General features: G+C 37.0%; 2 protein-coding genes across 2 annotated transcripts; one reads left to right on the top strand and one right to left on the bottom strand.

Moving 5' to 3' along the window:
• Positions 1-383: 383 nt before the first annotated feature.
• On the bottom strand, positions 384-3,565 carry lipt2 (lipoyl(octanoyl) transferase 2). The gene is made up of 3 exons (XM_057351196.1): positions 3,262-3,565; positions 1,541-2,045; positions 384-636 (listed from the first exon to the last, which is right to left on the bottom strand). The coding sequence occupies exons 2-3, from the start codon at positions 1,983-1,985 to the stop codon at positions 434-436; spliced, it is 648 nt and encodes a 215-aa protein (XP_057207179.1). The 5' UTR covers positions 1,986-2,045; positions 3,262-3,565; the 3' UTR covers positions 384-433.
• Positions 3,566-3,695: 130 nt separating this feature from the next.
• rnf169 (ring finger protein 169) lies at positions 3,696-13,082 on the top strand. Its single transcript, XM_057351192.1, has 6 exons — positions 3,696-4,154; positions 5,106-5,179; positions 5,547-5,639; positions 5,803-5,909; positions 6,820-6,922; positions 7,943-13,082. Exons 1-6 carry the CDS (start codon positions 3,797-3,799, stop codon positions 9,116-9,118), a joined length of 1,911 nt encoding a protein of 636 aa, XP_057207175.1. The 5' UTR covers positions 3,696-3,796; the 3' UTR covers positions 9,119-13,082.
• Positions 13,083-13,471: the final 389 nt, after the last annotated feature.

The following is a 13,471-nucleotide window of genomic DNA, read 5'->3' as shown; positions in this document are numbered from 1 at the left end:
AGACAAAGGAGAGAAAAATGGTAACAGAGGATTTAATACAGGGGAGACATCTCATCTTGATGTAGGCAGCACATTTTTATGAGAATGGCTCTCGGTGATGTTATCAGAGGTTCATGAGAGTCATAAACCTCTGAGAACCAACACACATGCAGAAAATCTACATATAATTTATCTTTGAAATAACACATTTTGATGTATGGGGATTGTGTATTATGTAAATAAACAGTTTTAACAACTCCAACAACCACTTCAACAGATTACAGCTCAGCACACCTACTGTATTCAGTTGGAGGTCTAAGAACATACAATAAAAAACTAGTTCAATTGAATAGAAATGTATGTACAGTAAGTGTTTATTGTCTACACATTTAAGCACAAGGAACCAGATTTAAAATTATTTTTAATAATAAAATACATTTACATGATGCTATCGTTATAAATTAAACTGTTCACTAAAGGCTTCCAGTAGTTTTGGAATGGCTTCTTCAGTTGAAACATCCCGCTCCAGCTCTCGACTCAGTGATGTCACGCCTTTACCCACAAGCCCACATGGCACGATGTTGTCAAACCAACTCATGTCTGTGTTGCAGTTGAGAGCCAAACCATGGGAGGTTATGTATCTTCCGCAATGGATACCTGCAAAACATGACACTTAGCAATACAATACTCTCTCTAGGTTTTTTTCCTTGAACTTAAAAAAATTACACTGGGGACCAAAATTCCATATAGAAAATCTTAAAAATAGAACAAAACTAGCATATTTTAAAAAGCCTAAAACAAATGCTATTATAAATGTAAAATATAAGCAACTTTGTGATTTTGAACATGGTAGCTTTTTAAAGGGACAGTTCACCCAAAAATGAAAATTCTGTTATCATTTACTCATCCTCAAGTTGTTCCAAACCTGTATAAATTTCTTTGTTCTGTTGAACACAAAGATATTTGGAAGAATGTTAGCAACCAAGATTTCTGGGGCACCATTGACCACCATAGTAGAAAGAACACAAAAGAAAATATTTTGAAGAATTTAGAAAAACAAACAGTTCTGAGGCACATTTGACAACCATTTTAATGGTAGTCAATGGTGCCCCAGAAATCTCAGTTGCTAACATTCTTCCAAATATCTTGTATACAGATTTGGAACAACTAGAGGTTGAGTAATTCATGACAGAATTTTCATTTTTTGGGGTAAACTATCGCTTTAACCAAAAATATATTGTTTAAAGAAAATGTTGCATTAAATGATCAAATATCAAAAATATGCCTTTATACATTTTAAAAGTCAGACCAAGGGAATATAAAACTCTTATGGCCGGTTTCATAGACAAGGAATAAAAATGCTCAAAGAATGCCAAAAGTGTGCAGCGCTGTATTCTAGGCAAAGACTTTTATCAGTCACTACATAATTTCCATAATTTCATGCTTGGTTTATAGTGTTGACTTTATTATTATTATTCAAAAATGTGGAGAAAAAAATAATAAAAAGTAAATGTTTGCAAACCTGACAACACAAAAATATATAAAAACAACGGTAACTTACCAATTGCACATATTTTATTATTGCCAACCCAGACACCTGTATCTGGAGAGGTAGAGGCTTTGATTCCAAATTTGCTGCATGTATTGATGACAGTCCTCTCCAGTTCACACACATACCATCTTACACTCTTTTTAAAGCAGCCCAGATTCAGGACAGGATAACACACTAACTGACCAGGCCCATGAAAAGTTATCAGACCTCCTCGGTTTGTACGGCAGAAGTCTGCGCCCAGGTTTTTCAGTCTTTGTTCCTCTTCAGGAGGGTAGGGGGCCTGTCTGATGCCAATGGTGTACACAGGCTCGTGTTCACACAGTAATAAAGTGTTTGGGCTGCTATTAGACGAATCAAAGTGTTGCTTGATGTGGTGTTGCTGTATCTTAAAGGCATTGTGGTAGGAAATCCTGCCTAAATAGACCACCCTGACAGCAGCCTTACCAAATGACATTGTGATTTCAGATGGGTATTGAAGCAGCAACAGGCCTGAACTCTACCTGTTATTTCTGACCTATAGGGATGACAAACAAGGTTAATGCAATCAACTTAGTTTGTCCATAAAAATGAAATAAATACATGAGGACATTATGTGAAACCCTGTTCCTAGAGGGAACATAGCTTGCGATGCGATAAAACGAATGTTAAACTTTTATAAAAATGCCTTGCAAAAAACATTTCCGCATCTTGAGACAAAACAATGGCACAGACATATTAAGTTATATCAGGGCATGTTATTTTCAGTTTAGAAAGCTCAAACATTAATTTTGGTGTGGGACTACTTAAACTGCTAAAACCAGCCTAATGTCGAGTTCACATTGCCCGACTTTCAACGTCCTTGCATCACTGTTCTTTTCACACTGCATGACTATCTGGGGTAGCATTCAGTTGCTGCAGTGTTCACATTGAACGATAGATCAGCAACAGGAGATTACACACTACATGACTTTACAATAGGTCAGAATCGATGACAACTGTCTGGTCCGCAAACAACGTTTCACAACCAATCGCACACGAGAAGTGACACGTGATATCAGAGTTCTTGCGCGACATTGGAAGCCATGCTTGCTGATGTTGTGGTCTCCTCCCCGAACCTCATTTTGCCTTCTATCTTGCCTTCTCGTTGGCTGTAGGTCATCGCCGTTGTAATTTTCAGTCAGAACTCACTTCACACAGCAGGATTTTGAGTCGCCGACAGGTGCAAATATTTAGCATGCCAAATATTTCGCGGGCGTCTGCGATGCGTCGCCCACTCTCTCAGATCGCGTCTTTGATCATTCACATTGCGTGATTGTCACTCGCGTGAACGAGCACCGATTTCGGAAATTTGTCTGTGATTCCTCAAAACTTGTCGGCGACTGGAAATCGGAGCAAAAATCATGCAGTGTGAACTCGGCATAAGCTGTTTTTCAGCAGGGATGCAATCATTTAATTTCCGTTATTATACCTCTCCCTGCTGGTAAAACTTTGTAAATCTTGGTTAATTTTTACATAAATTGACACTTTATTGTCAGTTTGTTTATTTTATTTCTTTCGTTAATAAAAATAAATAAAGCTGCGCATTACGTTGTTGGAAAGTGGTACGACGACCGGGGATGATACAAGGTTTGACCTGCAACTGCATGTCAAGACGAACCAAACGACAGCTTTCAGCTGATATGGTGCTTTTTAATACAAGCATTAACACAAAACCTCCTGAACAAAAAAAGAAGCCAAAAACTACCGCTCACCTTTAGGAAAGGTATTTGTTCCATGATTTGCAGTGCTGTTTTATTACTCTGAGCGCCTGTCATGCAGTACTGATCTAACTCTACAGCGGGTACAGACAGAACACGTGGTACGTTACTGCCATCTGCTGGCCTGGTGTACGACCACGTTGTAATCTTTAATAGATTGTTTAATGATTTTAAAAATATGTTATATGATCTTCTACTTGTAAGTCGCTTTGGATAAAAGCTTCTGCCAAATGAATAAATTTAAATGTATATGCCACTACAATGTTGTGACCTGTAGATATGATATATAGGGGGATATTGACAGTAAACGTTATAAATCATAGTGAAGAAATAAGCAATAACGTTTGCATTTGACTCTTTTCTTAATGATAAAGGCCCACATTGGTCTTTCAGGCTATGTATGTGATCTTTAAACAAACTTACATAAACAAAAATGTGGTAGTTTTTTTGTCGGGAACTTGACAGTTTACACGAGCTCCACACGATAGGGCGGGGCTTGTTTTCAAACTCCTGACGCAGGCACATACCAATGAAGATGGCGGCGGTGGGGTCCGCTGGACCGGGGCAGAGAGGCAAAACAAGGCCTGGCGCTCTCTCTGCACCCCTGACTCTGGAGGAAGCCAGGTGCCCGGTATGTTCAGAAATACTGCTGGAGCCCGTAACGATGCCATGCGGACACTCGGTGTGCCTGCATTGCTTCCAACGGACGGTGAAGTTGATCAGTCTGTGTTGTCCGCTGTGCCGGCTGCGGGTGTCCAGCTGGGCCCGTAAACAGTCCCGGGAGAAGAGCCTGGTCAATACCGAACTCTGGGACCTGGTTCGCCTCAGTCACCCGGAGAGGTGTAAACGGAGGATGGAGCAGAGAGATGTAGAGACGCCGGACGGAGGTCAGTGCTCGATGATTTATTACATAATCATTACTTTAAAATCACTCCGAGGAAAATACACCGTTTTCTAATTATGCTGATAATAAGTATATATAGTTAGCGAAAACTTTCTTTATTTTTCGTGGTTGTGGATCACAGTAATGCAAGTAAATGTGATTTTGTAATGTAAAAAAAAACAGGCTTGTTTTGATGGGGAGCGTCCACACAGAGCGCGTTTCTGCATTCGGTCTAACGTTACGGTGTTGAGTGTAAGTGCAGCTGTATCTTTCACTTTGGACGTTATGTTTTTTAAGATGACGTGTTACGGTTATTTTGAAAAATGTGTCAAGAGCCCTACATTCAGCTCCTGATTTTGAACACAATAACGCCTTTATCAACAACTTAATACTTGATCTGTCATGTACAGTGCTGACGGGAAGGTCTGTGGTCATAGCGTCGCGTCTGTCAACTGACGCTCATAGACGCACGGCCGTCACGTTTCAACTCCCGTATTGACGCTTTGCGTTCTTTTAAATGCCTCTTCTCTTCGTTCTAAACGCAATAATGTTATGTAAACAGTATATAGTGACACGGATTTTTAATTATTACCATTACATGAATACAAAATGAATACTTTTCACTTATTACAAAATAAAGATGCTCATTAAACCTCTAGCATTGCACACCATATCTTACTTGCTTATGTCTTTCTTAATGTACTTTAACAAGGCATTGTCAAAGTTAAATGTTGTAGTTTCAGTTGCTTGGACAGAGTGTAAACTTGCCCAGGCATGTGTGTGTCCAGTGGGAGGAGACACTCAGCTGACTAGGATTTTATGTTGAATGTTTACATTGTTGTACGACTTTATTCATTTACTCGAGAGAAAGGGATCATTTGGTCACATTTAAAAGTCCAACAACAATGTTTATTTGATAAAACTTTATCGTGTGTGTGTGTGTGTTTCCTCATAGATATTTTCCGAGCACCTGTACCCATTCATAAACCTGGAGAAATGCGGCAAGAGTACGAAAAACTAAAAATCAAGGTGAGTTACAAAGGTAAAGACTTTTTTCCATTGCCTTACCATGTTACTGAGATACAGCATCGTGTAATATTATTATCAGGTAATATTATGGTTTTTTTTGGACATGTACTGTTGTGTTCTATGAAGGATGTATTATTTAGAGTACATTGTGTTCTTTAGAATAATGTCAATAAATGAATGTTATATTGCTGTGGTATGTAAGTACTTTTGATTTATCGCCAGACACACATTTTATTGAGAGCATCTTTTAGTAAAATGCAAAGCAATTATGATTTCTAACAAGCTTGTTTTCTGATGTATATTTCGGTCACAAATTCTTTATCGAATGAAATATTTAGTACATTAAAGAACAATGTTGTCTCCTCAGGGTGGAGGCGTTGAAGAAACTGAGGAGAGAAAGAAAAAAGTCCCTTTGCACAGAAAGGAAGAGTGTGGGATGCTCAAGCATTGTCAACATCCTGTATGTTTTCTTACAGAAATCTATTATCTTTTGCATCACTTACCTAGATCTAAGGAATCATATGATTAATAATTCTGACATATTTATATATTAATCATAGAGTATTTAGTAATAGGTGTTTGTCAAAGAAAATCTTTCACCGTGTAGTTTCTGTGTGATTCAGTTTTGTGGAGTTTCAGACTCTGAGAATGAAGAGCCCATAGGAAAGAGGACCCGACATGTGTCTGCGTTTGTGAGAAAGACAAAGTGCTCCCCTGCTTTCAATAAAAGGTATTACACTTGTAATTTTGTATAATTTTATTTTTCTACTTAAAATGATTTAATATTTCACTCGTTAACCGGCATTCAACAACACTTTTATGGATTTTGAAGTTTAAATACAATTGCCAGAAATCAAAAGCTAACCAGAAGCTATAAACAGTCACAAAGCTTCAAACTACTTTCAAACTAAACAAAAAATATTAAAATGTTCCCTGATAAGAAACTGCTTTGTGGAGGAACTGCCATCCACATTTTGGGGGGAATCGTGCCCATGTTGCATTACCTTTGAGATTTTTATGCATAATGATAATGTGTAATATCCCCCAACAACATCTGTATTCCCATTTTACAGCATGTTAGCGACCGCCTTTTCCAGACAAGTAAAAGCTTTAAAAAATCACACATTTAGCTATTACTTTTATGTCGCAGAACAAAAAATGATACATTATTATAGTTAGCAACAAACCTTATTTCAGGCATTTAAAATGAAGACTTAAGAAAATTAGGACAAGGAAACCAGAAGTGCCAAAATGCTCATTTATTTCTGGGTTTTGGTCTACGAAACTGTCATGACCTGTATAACCATTACCAGTTAAATGCTGGAGACAAAACATGTGGAATATTTATCAAACTTTTATAGTGCTTTTGTGTACGTTTTGGGACTTGGCAGTAACCACCACCATAACTAACACACAACCAGTATCAGATTTGGACCTTGTCACTTTACTATTAGTCAACTAAGCAGACACAGTCCACAGTCAATGGACGTCAATAATGTCAGTGTAGCCGAATCAACAGTATAATCAGATTTTCCGATATATCCGTCTGTCACTATTGTATTAGAATGTCAGCAACGTGGGAAAAAAATATGTTCTTATGTAAAGGGTAACATCCATACCACATTTTTACCACGTTGCAGTTGCCTTCATAGCAGTGCCGTTCAAAGGAGCAGGAGCTGTACAGACTCTGAGGACGGCAGAGGAAAAAACAAAAGTCACACACATCATGCTGTCCCTGAAAAGGTATAAGAATTCAGTTTCAGAATCAGAAGAGCTTTATTGCCAAGTGTGCTTGCACACACAAGGAATTTTCTTTGGTGTTGGAAGCTTCTAGTACAGACATTCAACACAATGACAATACAATATAATACGATTTACAGTCTAAAAGATTCTAAATTGTGCATATATAAAATAAAGACTATTTTACAGAAAATGGGGGGTTTGTTCCTGGATGGATCATTTCAAATAATTATCATTGTTATTTATTGTAAATAACTATCTTTGCTTGATAATAAACAACCAAAGTGCTGAATTAATAAAGAGGGCCGAACACCAGATGAGAAGCGCCACATCACACCACGTTTTACATGCTATTTGACTTTGGCCTCAGCTGCAATGTACACTGATCTGTTTGGGAGTAACACAAAACAATACATGAATACAGAAAAAGCGTTCATGCTTTCACTTGATTCTACAATATTAATAACATTTACAAGAAAACAATAACAGATTTACCAATGTGATAATAAAGCAAATTTGTTTAGCCTCACTGGCAGGCTTGACAGTAGACAAGATAATGTATTCCAGTATATCAGTTATCTGTAATGTCAGTGAACTCTACCAAAGTCTGTTTACAGAAGTCGTGCCACTCGGCGGCCATGTTTGCAAAGCCTCTGGGCAGTTATTTATGTGATAGCAAGTCAACAGTCCTATCTACTTGAATGGTGGAAGGCAGATATTTAAAAAAATCACAATTAAATAGCATATTTGCGATCAGTAATTAAACCTGATATGGACTGTAACAATCAGAGGTCGTATCAGCTACTGCGCATGCGGACAGGCTGGCAAGCGCCTCACGTAAGCTCCGTCACAGAGAATCGTCAGTCTTAATCGATTGACGATTGGATCTTTTTACTGGAAGGCGGGGCTTTCTTTGCTAGAGCGGCCATATTGAGCGTTGCATTCCTCCCCATTCATTGTAATGGCAGTGGCGCATCTTGTTAATATGTTATCTTTGACTCTACTACTCTATTTCTATTCTAGGCCAGCATCACTCATAGTTACAACGCTGGAATTCTTCTGTCCTCTGAGAACAGTCGGTCATTATCTGCCCCGCTACTCAGTCTAGATAAGAAGCACCACTGGCGGGGTGTCCACACGTCTGCTTCCTCACTCGTGCTTCAAACTAAATGTGAGAGGTCCATTAGCCCTGAGAGCAACGATAGCATATCAGAAGAACTCAATCACTTCAAGCCTATCGTCTGCTCGCCATGCACTCCGCCCAAACGACTGCCTGACGGGCGACTTTTGGAACCGACGATTGTGAAGTCAACCCCCAGGAACTTGACACGCAGTCTGCACAAGTCAACGAGCTACGAGGCCAGCCCCACCATCCTGCAGAAGTGGAAGCAGATTGAGGTGGACCGTCAGTGCATCAAGGTGATATCAAAAGGTACCATCACAAGTCCGTTTGCGGAGGATCTTAGCCTTAAATTGAGTCCCGTTGAAGAGCGGGACGGCCAATATTGCAGTTGTGTTGTAGCCAAGGATGGTTTTCAGGATCATCAATGCGTTTGCAGTGCCAGTGTGAAATCGTGTAAAAATCGGAAGGAAAAACATGCCGTTTCTAACAAGCGCCGGCTTGTTTTTGATCAGTGTACCAAAGAGGAAGGTACACCACCAGCTAGTGCTCTCATCAGGTTGACGACACAAACTGTCACAGATACTCAAGAAGGGCACAGCAGATGTGAAACACTTTGTAAATATGGACCGGAAGTGAACGAAACGATGTTCGACAAGTGCGTTAAACATTGTAATCAAAGTACTGTAGACCCCGACAACCTTATAAATGACTCCGCTACCAGGAGTTGTGTACTTAACAGACCTACCTCAAGACGGGGCAAAAAGAGAAGCCACAAAACCAAACATTTAGAAGACGCTGTACAAGCGAAAATATCCAGGACGGACAGTTGCAATGCCTGCGACAGGTTTGACGATCTGATCATTCGACGAATGAATCAGGAAAAGATCGACAGAGATCTGGCGCTGAAGCTGCAAAGACAATTTGACAGAGAATGTCAAAAAGTGGACAGACACAAGACAAGCTGTAACAAATATGAACTACGGTCCTGGGCCACTAAAGATGGTGTAGTAGGACGTAATACACGAAGATCAGGAAGAATCTCTAAAAGAAACGAGCACTTTAACGACAGTTGTTAAAGGGACTACACTTATAGTTGCGTTTGTTGTAGTTATTAGTCACTTAGAGTTTTCCATGTTTAGGCACTAAAGAGGTTTCCTAACATCTGGATAAGTATTGCAAGTAATGCAAGAAAAGTATTTACCCATGTCACTTGTCATTTAGCAGATGCTTTTGTCCAAAGGGACTGGAAGTACATCAGAGCAACATGGGCTCAAGTGCCTTGACGCTCTGAGGCACAGAAATTATAGGATACACTGTAAAAAAGCTGGGTTATTTTCAACCCGCAGTGTTGGGTTGTAAATAAACTAGGGCTGTCAAACGATTAATTGCAAAAAATAAAAAATATGTCGACTATGCATATTAATCTTGCATTTATAAACACATACACACAGATGTATATATATTTAGGAAATATTTACATGTATTTATGTACAGTATATTTACCAATAATTTAAAATATATATAAATGTTAATTCATTTTGTATTTTTGTATAAATATATGCATGTATGTGTATGTTTTTATAAGTTCAAAACGAATCTGCACAGTACACAGACATATATTATGTAAAAAAAAAACTTTTGTTCTGGATGTGATTAATCATTTGACAGTCCTAAAATGCACCTATGCTGGGTTGTCTTAACCCAACAGCTGGGTTCATCTCTTACCGACCCAGCGCTGGGTTGAGAACCCAATATTTGGGCTCTAAACGACTTTCCACTTGATGGTGATCTTTATTCAAACCTGCAGTGTTTTCAGTTCAGTTATTGTTTATTAGAGAAATCTAGTTATGAATCGTGTGATGGACAGAGATATATATAAAACCAGAGATAGCAGTATCCCTTACAATCGCTATGTGCTTATCACAATCACAATTGTTCCTCGAGAGGTTTGTTTGGACGTTAGAAAAATCACAGGACATGTATCAAAACAGATGTTGTTTTGTACCAAAATGTTGCATAACTCTACAGTATTTTGTTTAGTCTTCCGATTTTCTAGTGTATGGGGAAGTTCTCTCTTAAATCATTCATCTATAAGTCATTATTAGGGTGGGAAGAGTAAAACTTAGGGCAAGAGTCTAGCTGAGAAAACATTCTTTGCAAGTACGCAAACATAAAACTGATATCTACTTCTGCAACAAACTTGCTATTGGAGAGGCACTTCAGCCAATCATATGCTGTAATAGCCATGGTTGTAATGAATTGTAGTAGTCATGTAATGGAATGTAGTTTTACTACAGTCAGGTACAGTTTGTGTTGCACAGTTTCTTGTCATGGTTTTAGATAACACATTTATTTGTTCGTTAAAAACATCCTCATTCGCGCTTTGTGTTTTATGTCTACTTGGAGCTGTGCTTGGTCATCTTGATAATCAGAGACCCCCCACTTTAAGGTGTAATAAGTGACACTCCAAACCGACATCAAAGAACTATCGGCAACAAAAGCAGATTGTGTATATGTTTTGGTGTTTTTCTAAGGTTAGATTCTACTATTAAGAGCTCAAATATAAAAAATATATGTGACCCTGGATCACAAAACCAGTCATAATTAGCACGGGTATATTTGTAGCAATAGCCAATAAAACATTGTATGGGTCAAAATTATCGGTTTTTCTTTTATGCCAAGATCATTATTAAGTAAATTAATATTAAATTATTAAACAATTAATATTAAGTATAGATCATGTTCTATTAAGATATTTTGTAAATTTTCTACCGTAAATATATTGAAACTTTATTTTTGTGAGTGGATGCAGCAAAATCACGAACAAAAATGGCAGGAAACTTCGCTCGCTGCTACCCGATCTTTGGGAATTACCCACTCAAGTGTGGTTGGTATCTGTGTAAAGCTTAGATTTTTAGATGGTTCATATATTTTCCACAACGTCATTACAGCAGTAAGCCAATAGAGGGCGATAAAACAAACATTTCTTCTTAGCAATGGCAACTTCAAATAGTTGTATCTCAGCCAAAAACTGTCCTAACAAAGCATACAACAATGTAAAGCTTAATCAATCATTTCAGATGATGTATACATCTCAATTTCATATATTGATCCTTGTGTCTGCTGTCTGGGGCACATATCAGTTGATTTCTCTCACCTCCTTCATTGTTTTGACACATTTTGCAATGCGATGGTACATAAAATCAAATTTGCATAGCGAGAATCACTATGTTTGCGTACTTGTGTTGAGTATGTTTGTGACCTAGCTGTGTGCCGATGTTTCTTACTTATTAAAACTGCTATCAAATATATTGCTCTTTTAAAGGCACTATGCAAGAATGTTGAGTTTAGTTTGGGTTTGTAATCAGACGGTTTTATTTTTAATTCAATACAACTTTTTTATCAGCTACATTTATTTAGATATCAGTTTGAACAATGTCATCATGTCATTTGGAAGTTAACATATTTGAACACTTCTACAAATGTGACCCTGGACAACAAAACCAGTCTTATGGGTCAATTTTTCGAAATTGAGATTTTTACGAAATCTGAAAGATGAATAAATAAGCTTTCTATTGATGTATGAGTTGTTAGAATAGGACAATATCTGGCTGAGATACAACCGTTTAAAACTCAGGAATCTGAGAGCGCAAAAAAATCAAAATATTGAGAAAATTGCCTTTGAAGTTGTTAATCAGGGCACTGTGGCAGACCATCCACTCACATAAATAATGTTTTTATATATTTAAGGTACGAAATTTACAAAATATCTTCATGGAACATGATCTTTACTTAATATCCTAATGATTTTTGGCATAAAACAAAAATCGATAATTTTGACCCACACAATGTATTTTTGTCTTTTACTAAAAATGTTCCCGTGCTACTTAAGACTGGTTTTGTGATCCAGGGTCACAAATGGTTTGCATGTAACACCAGAAAAAAATACCTTGATTCAATAACAGACGAAACAAATATTTAAATTTACCTATACGTCACTTCAACTGCAAAACACTACTTTGAAGGGCTATGCGTTTTCATTTCTAAACTTTATCTTGTAAGCATTTATTAGAGAAATCTATTTTGTAAGTTTTGTCAACCAAGAACGTTTTAAACATGTTTCTTCTGCTGAAAATGGCACATTCATTTGGACCTCGAGTATGCTCATACAGTTGTTCTTGCTTATTTTCATCTTGATCTTCATTTTTATTATCTTTTTTTTGTAAAGATAGTCAATGTCATCCCTGTTTATTTCTTTGTAATGTGCCAATATGGCTGATATCTGGAAAACTGGCAACTTTCCTTTTATTTTTTTCCTTATACAGATTATTTTGCTTTTAATAATTCCTGTATAGGCTACAAGATGTAGTGGGAAAGTAGTAGATTATTATTCATCGCTGTACTATAGTGAAATACAACTTGCCTATATTTATACTGATGCAAAGACATTATAATGGATTGTATGACTGGCTTTCAAAGCACTTGGAAAGTCTTCCTTTCTTTTTCTTTGCTGGGTTTGAGAGAATGTTGATTTTTTTCTGAGGTGTAAAACATACATATTTATTTAAATAGTACTTTGTGATGTAGTCCACTTGAGAAATATGGCCTTTTTAAAACTGAATTGTCTTTTTTTTTATTTGCCACAACACTAATACAGTATATTGTATAACAGGAACGAGATGTAGCTTTCATTCAGAATCTAAACTTTAATTTGCCTTTTTTTAAGCGTATGTCTTCGATGTGTCTTATGAGATGCTCAAGAGGGTGAAATGTTTCTGTCTAAAGACTGCCTTGATTTCTTTTGGCATTCGGTTTTCGAAACCTTTCACGATCAACGCTATATTACTGTCATATAATTTTTATTTGCAATCAATTCATTTCCCAATACTTATTTGCACATTTTGTGATGCAAATTGAAGGAATTGAAAAGACAATAAATTTGAAAATTTACAATTTTAACTTTTTAATACTATTAACAAAACAAAAGTTATGAGAAGTACTTTTTTAACATTATGTAGTGAAATAAAAATTGACATCTATGTCCAAAGGTTTGTGAAAGCTCAGTCTTTAAATCTCAGATTTGCTATTTTATCTATTGGCATTTTAACATTTGTTCAGATTATGTTAATGATTCCGAGACATGCGTTTAAATCATAATTTCAATTTTATTTTTTAGAATTTTTACCTAATTAATTTAAGCATCCAGAACCCTATATTTAAGAAGTTAGAGATAGGCCTAATATAACGGTGCTAAAATAGTTATCACAAATACACATACTAAAATAAGAGGGAGACAAACATTAAATGTTATTTTTAAAGTAAAAGTATCCACGAAGACTTTAAACCCGGAACTATCAGTTCAGTCGGGTAACGTCATCGCTTTTAACCAATTACAGACATAATTTCCGCCCACTTTGACGTGTTCCGCT

Source organism: Triplophysa rosa, linkage group LG14 (assembly GCF_024868665.1).
Source record: "Triplophysa rosa linkage group LG14, Trosa_1v2, whole genome shotgun sequence".
Classification (NCBI taxonomy): Eukaryota; Metazoa; Chordata; class Actinopteri; order Cypriniformes; family Nemacheilidae; genus Triplophysa; species Triplophysa rosa.
The sequence above is the reverse complement of the archived record's forward strand: the minus strand, read 5'-3'. Positions and strand labels throughout refer to the sequence as shown.

Bases quoted from the DNA above. Each gene is read 5' to 3' on its own strand.
- lipt2 (XM_057351196.1), bottom strand. From the start codon at position 1,985: ATGTCATTTGGTAAGGCTGCTGTCAGGGTGGTCTATTTAGGCAGGATT. The intron at 637-1,540 runs GTAAGTTACCGT...CATGTTTTGCAG, and splicing joins TAATAAAATATGTGCAATTG to GTATCCATTGCGGAAGATAC.
- rnf169 (XM_057351192.1), top strand. From the start codon at position 3,797: ATGAAGATGGCGGCGGTGGGGTCCGCTGGACCGGGGCAGAGAGGCAAA. The intron at 4,155-5,105 runs GTCAGTGCTCGA...GTTTCCTCATAG, and splicing joins TGTAGAGACGCCGGACGGAG to ATATTTTCCGAGCACCTGTA. The intron at 5,180-5,546 runs GTGAGTTACAAA...TTGTCTCCTCAG, and splicing joins ACGAAAAACTAAAAATCAAG to GGTGGAGGCGTTGAAGAAAC.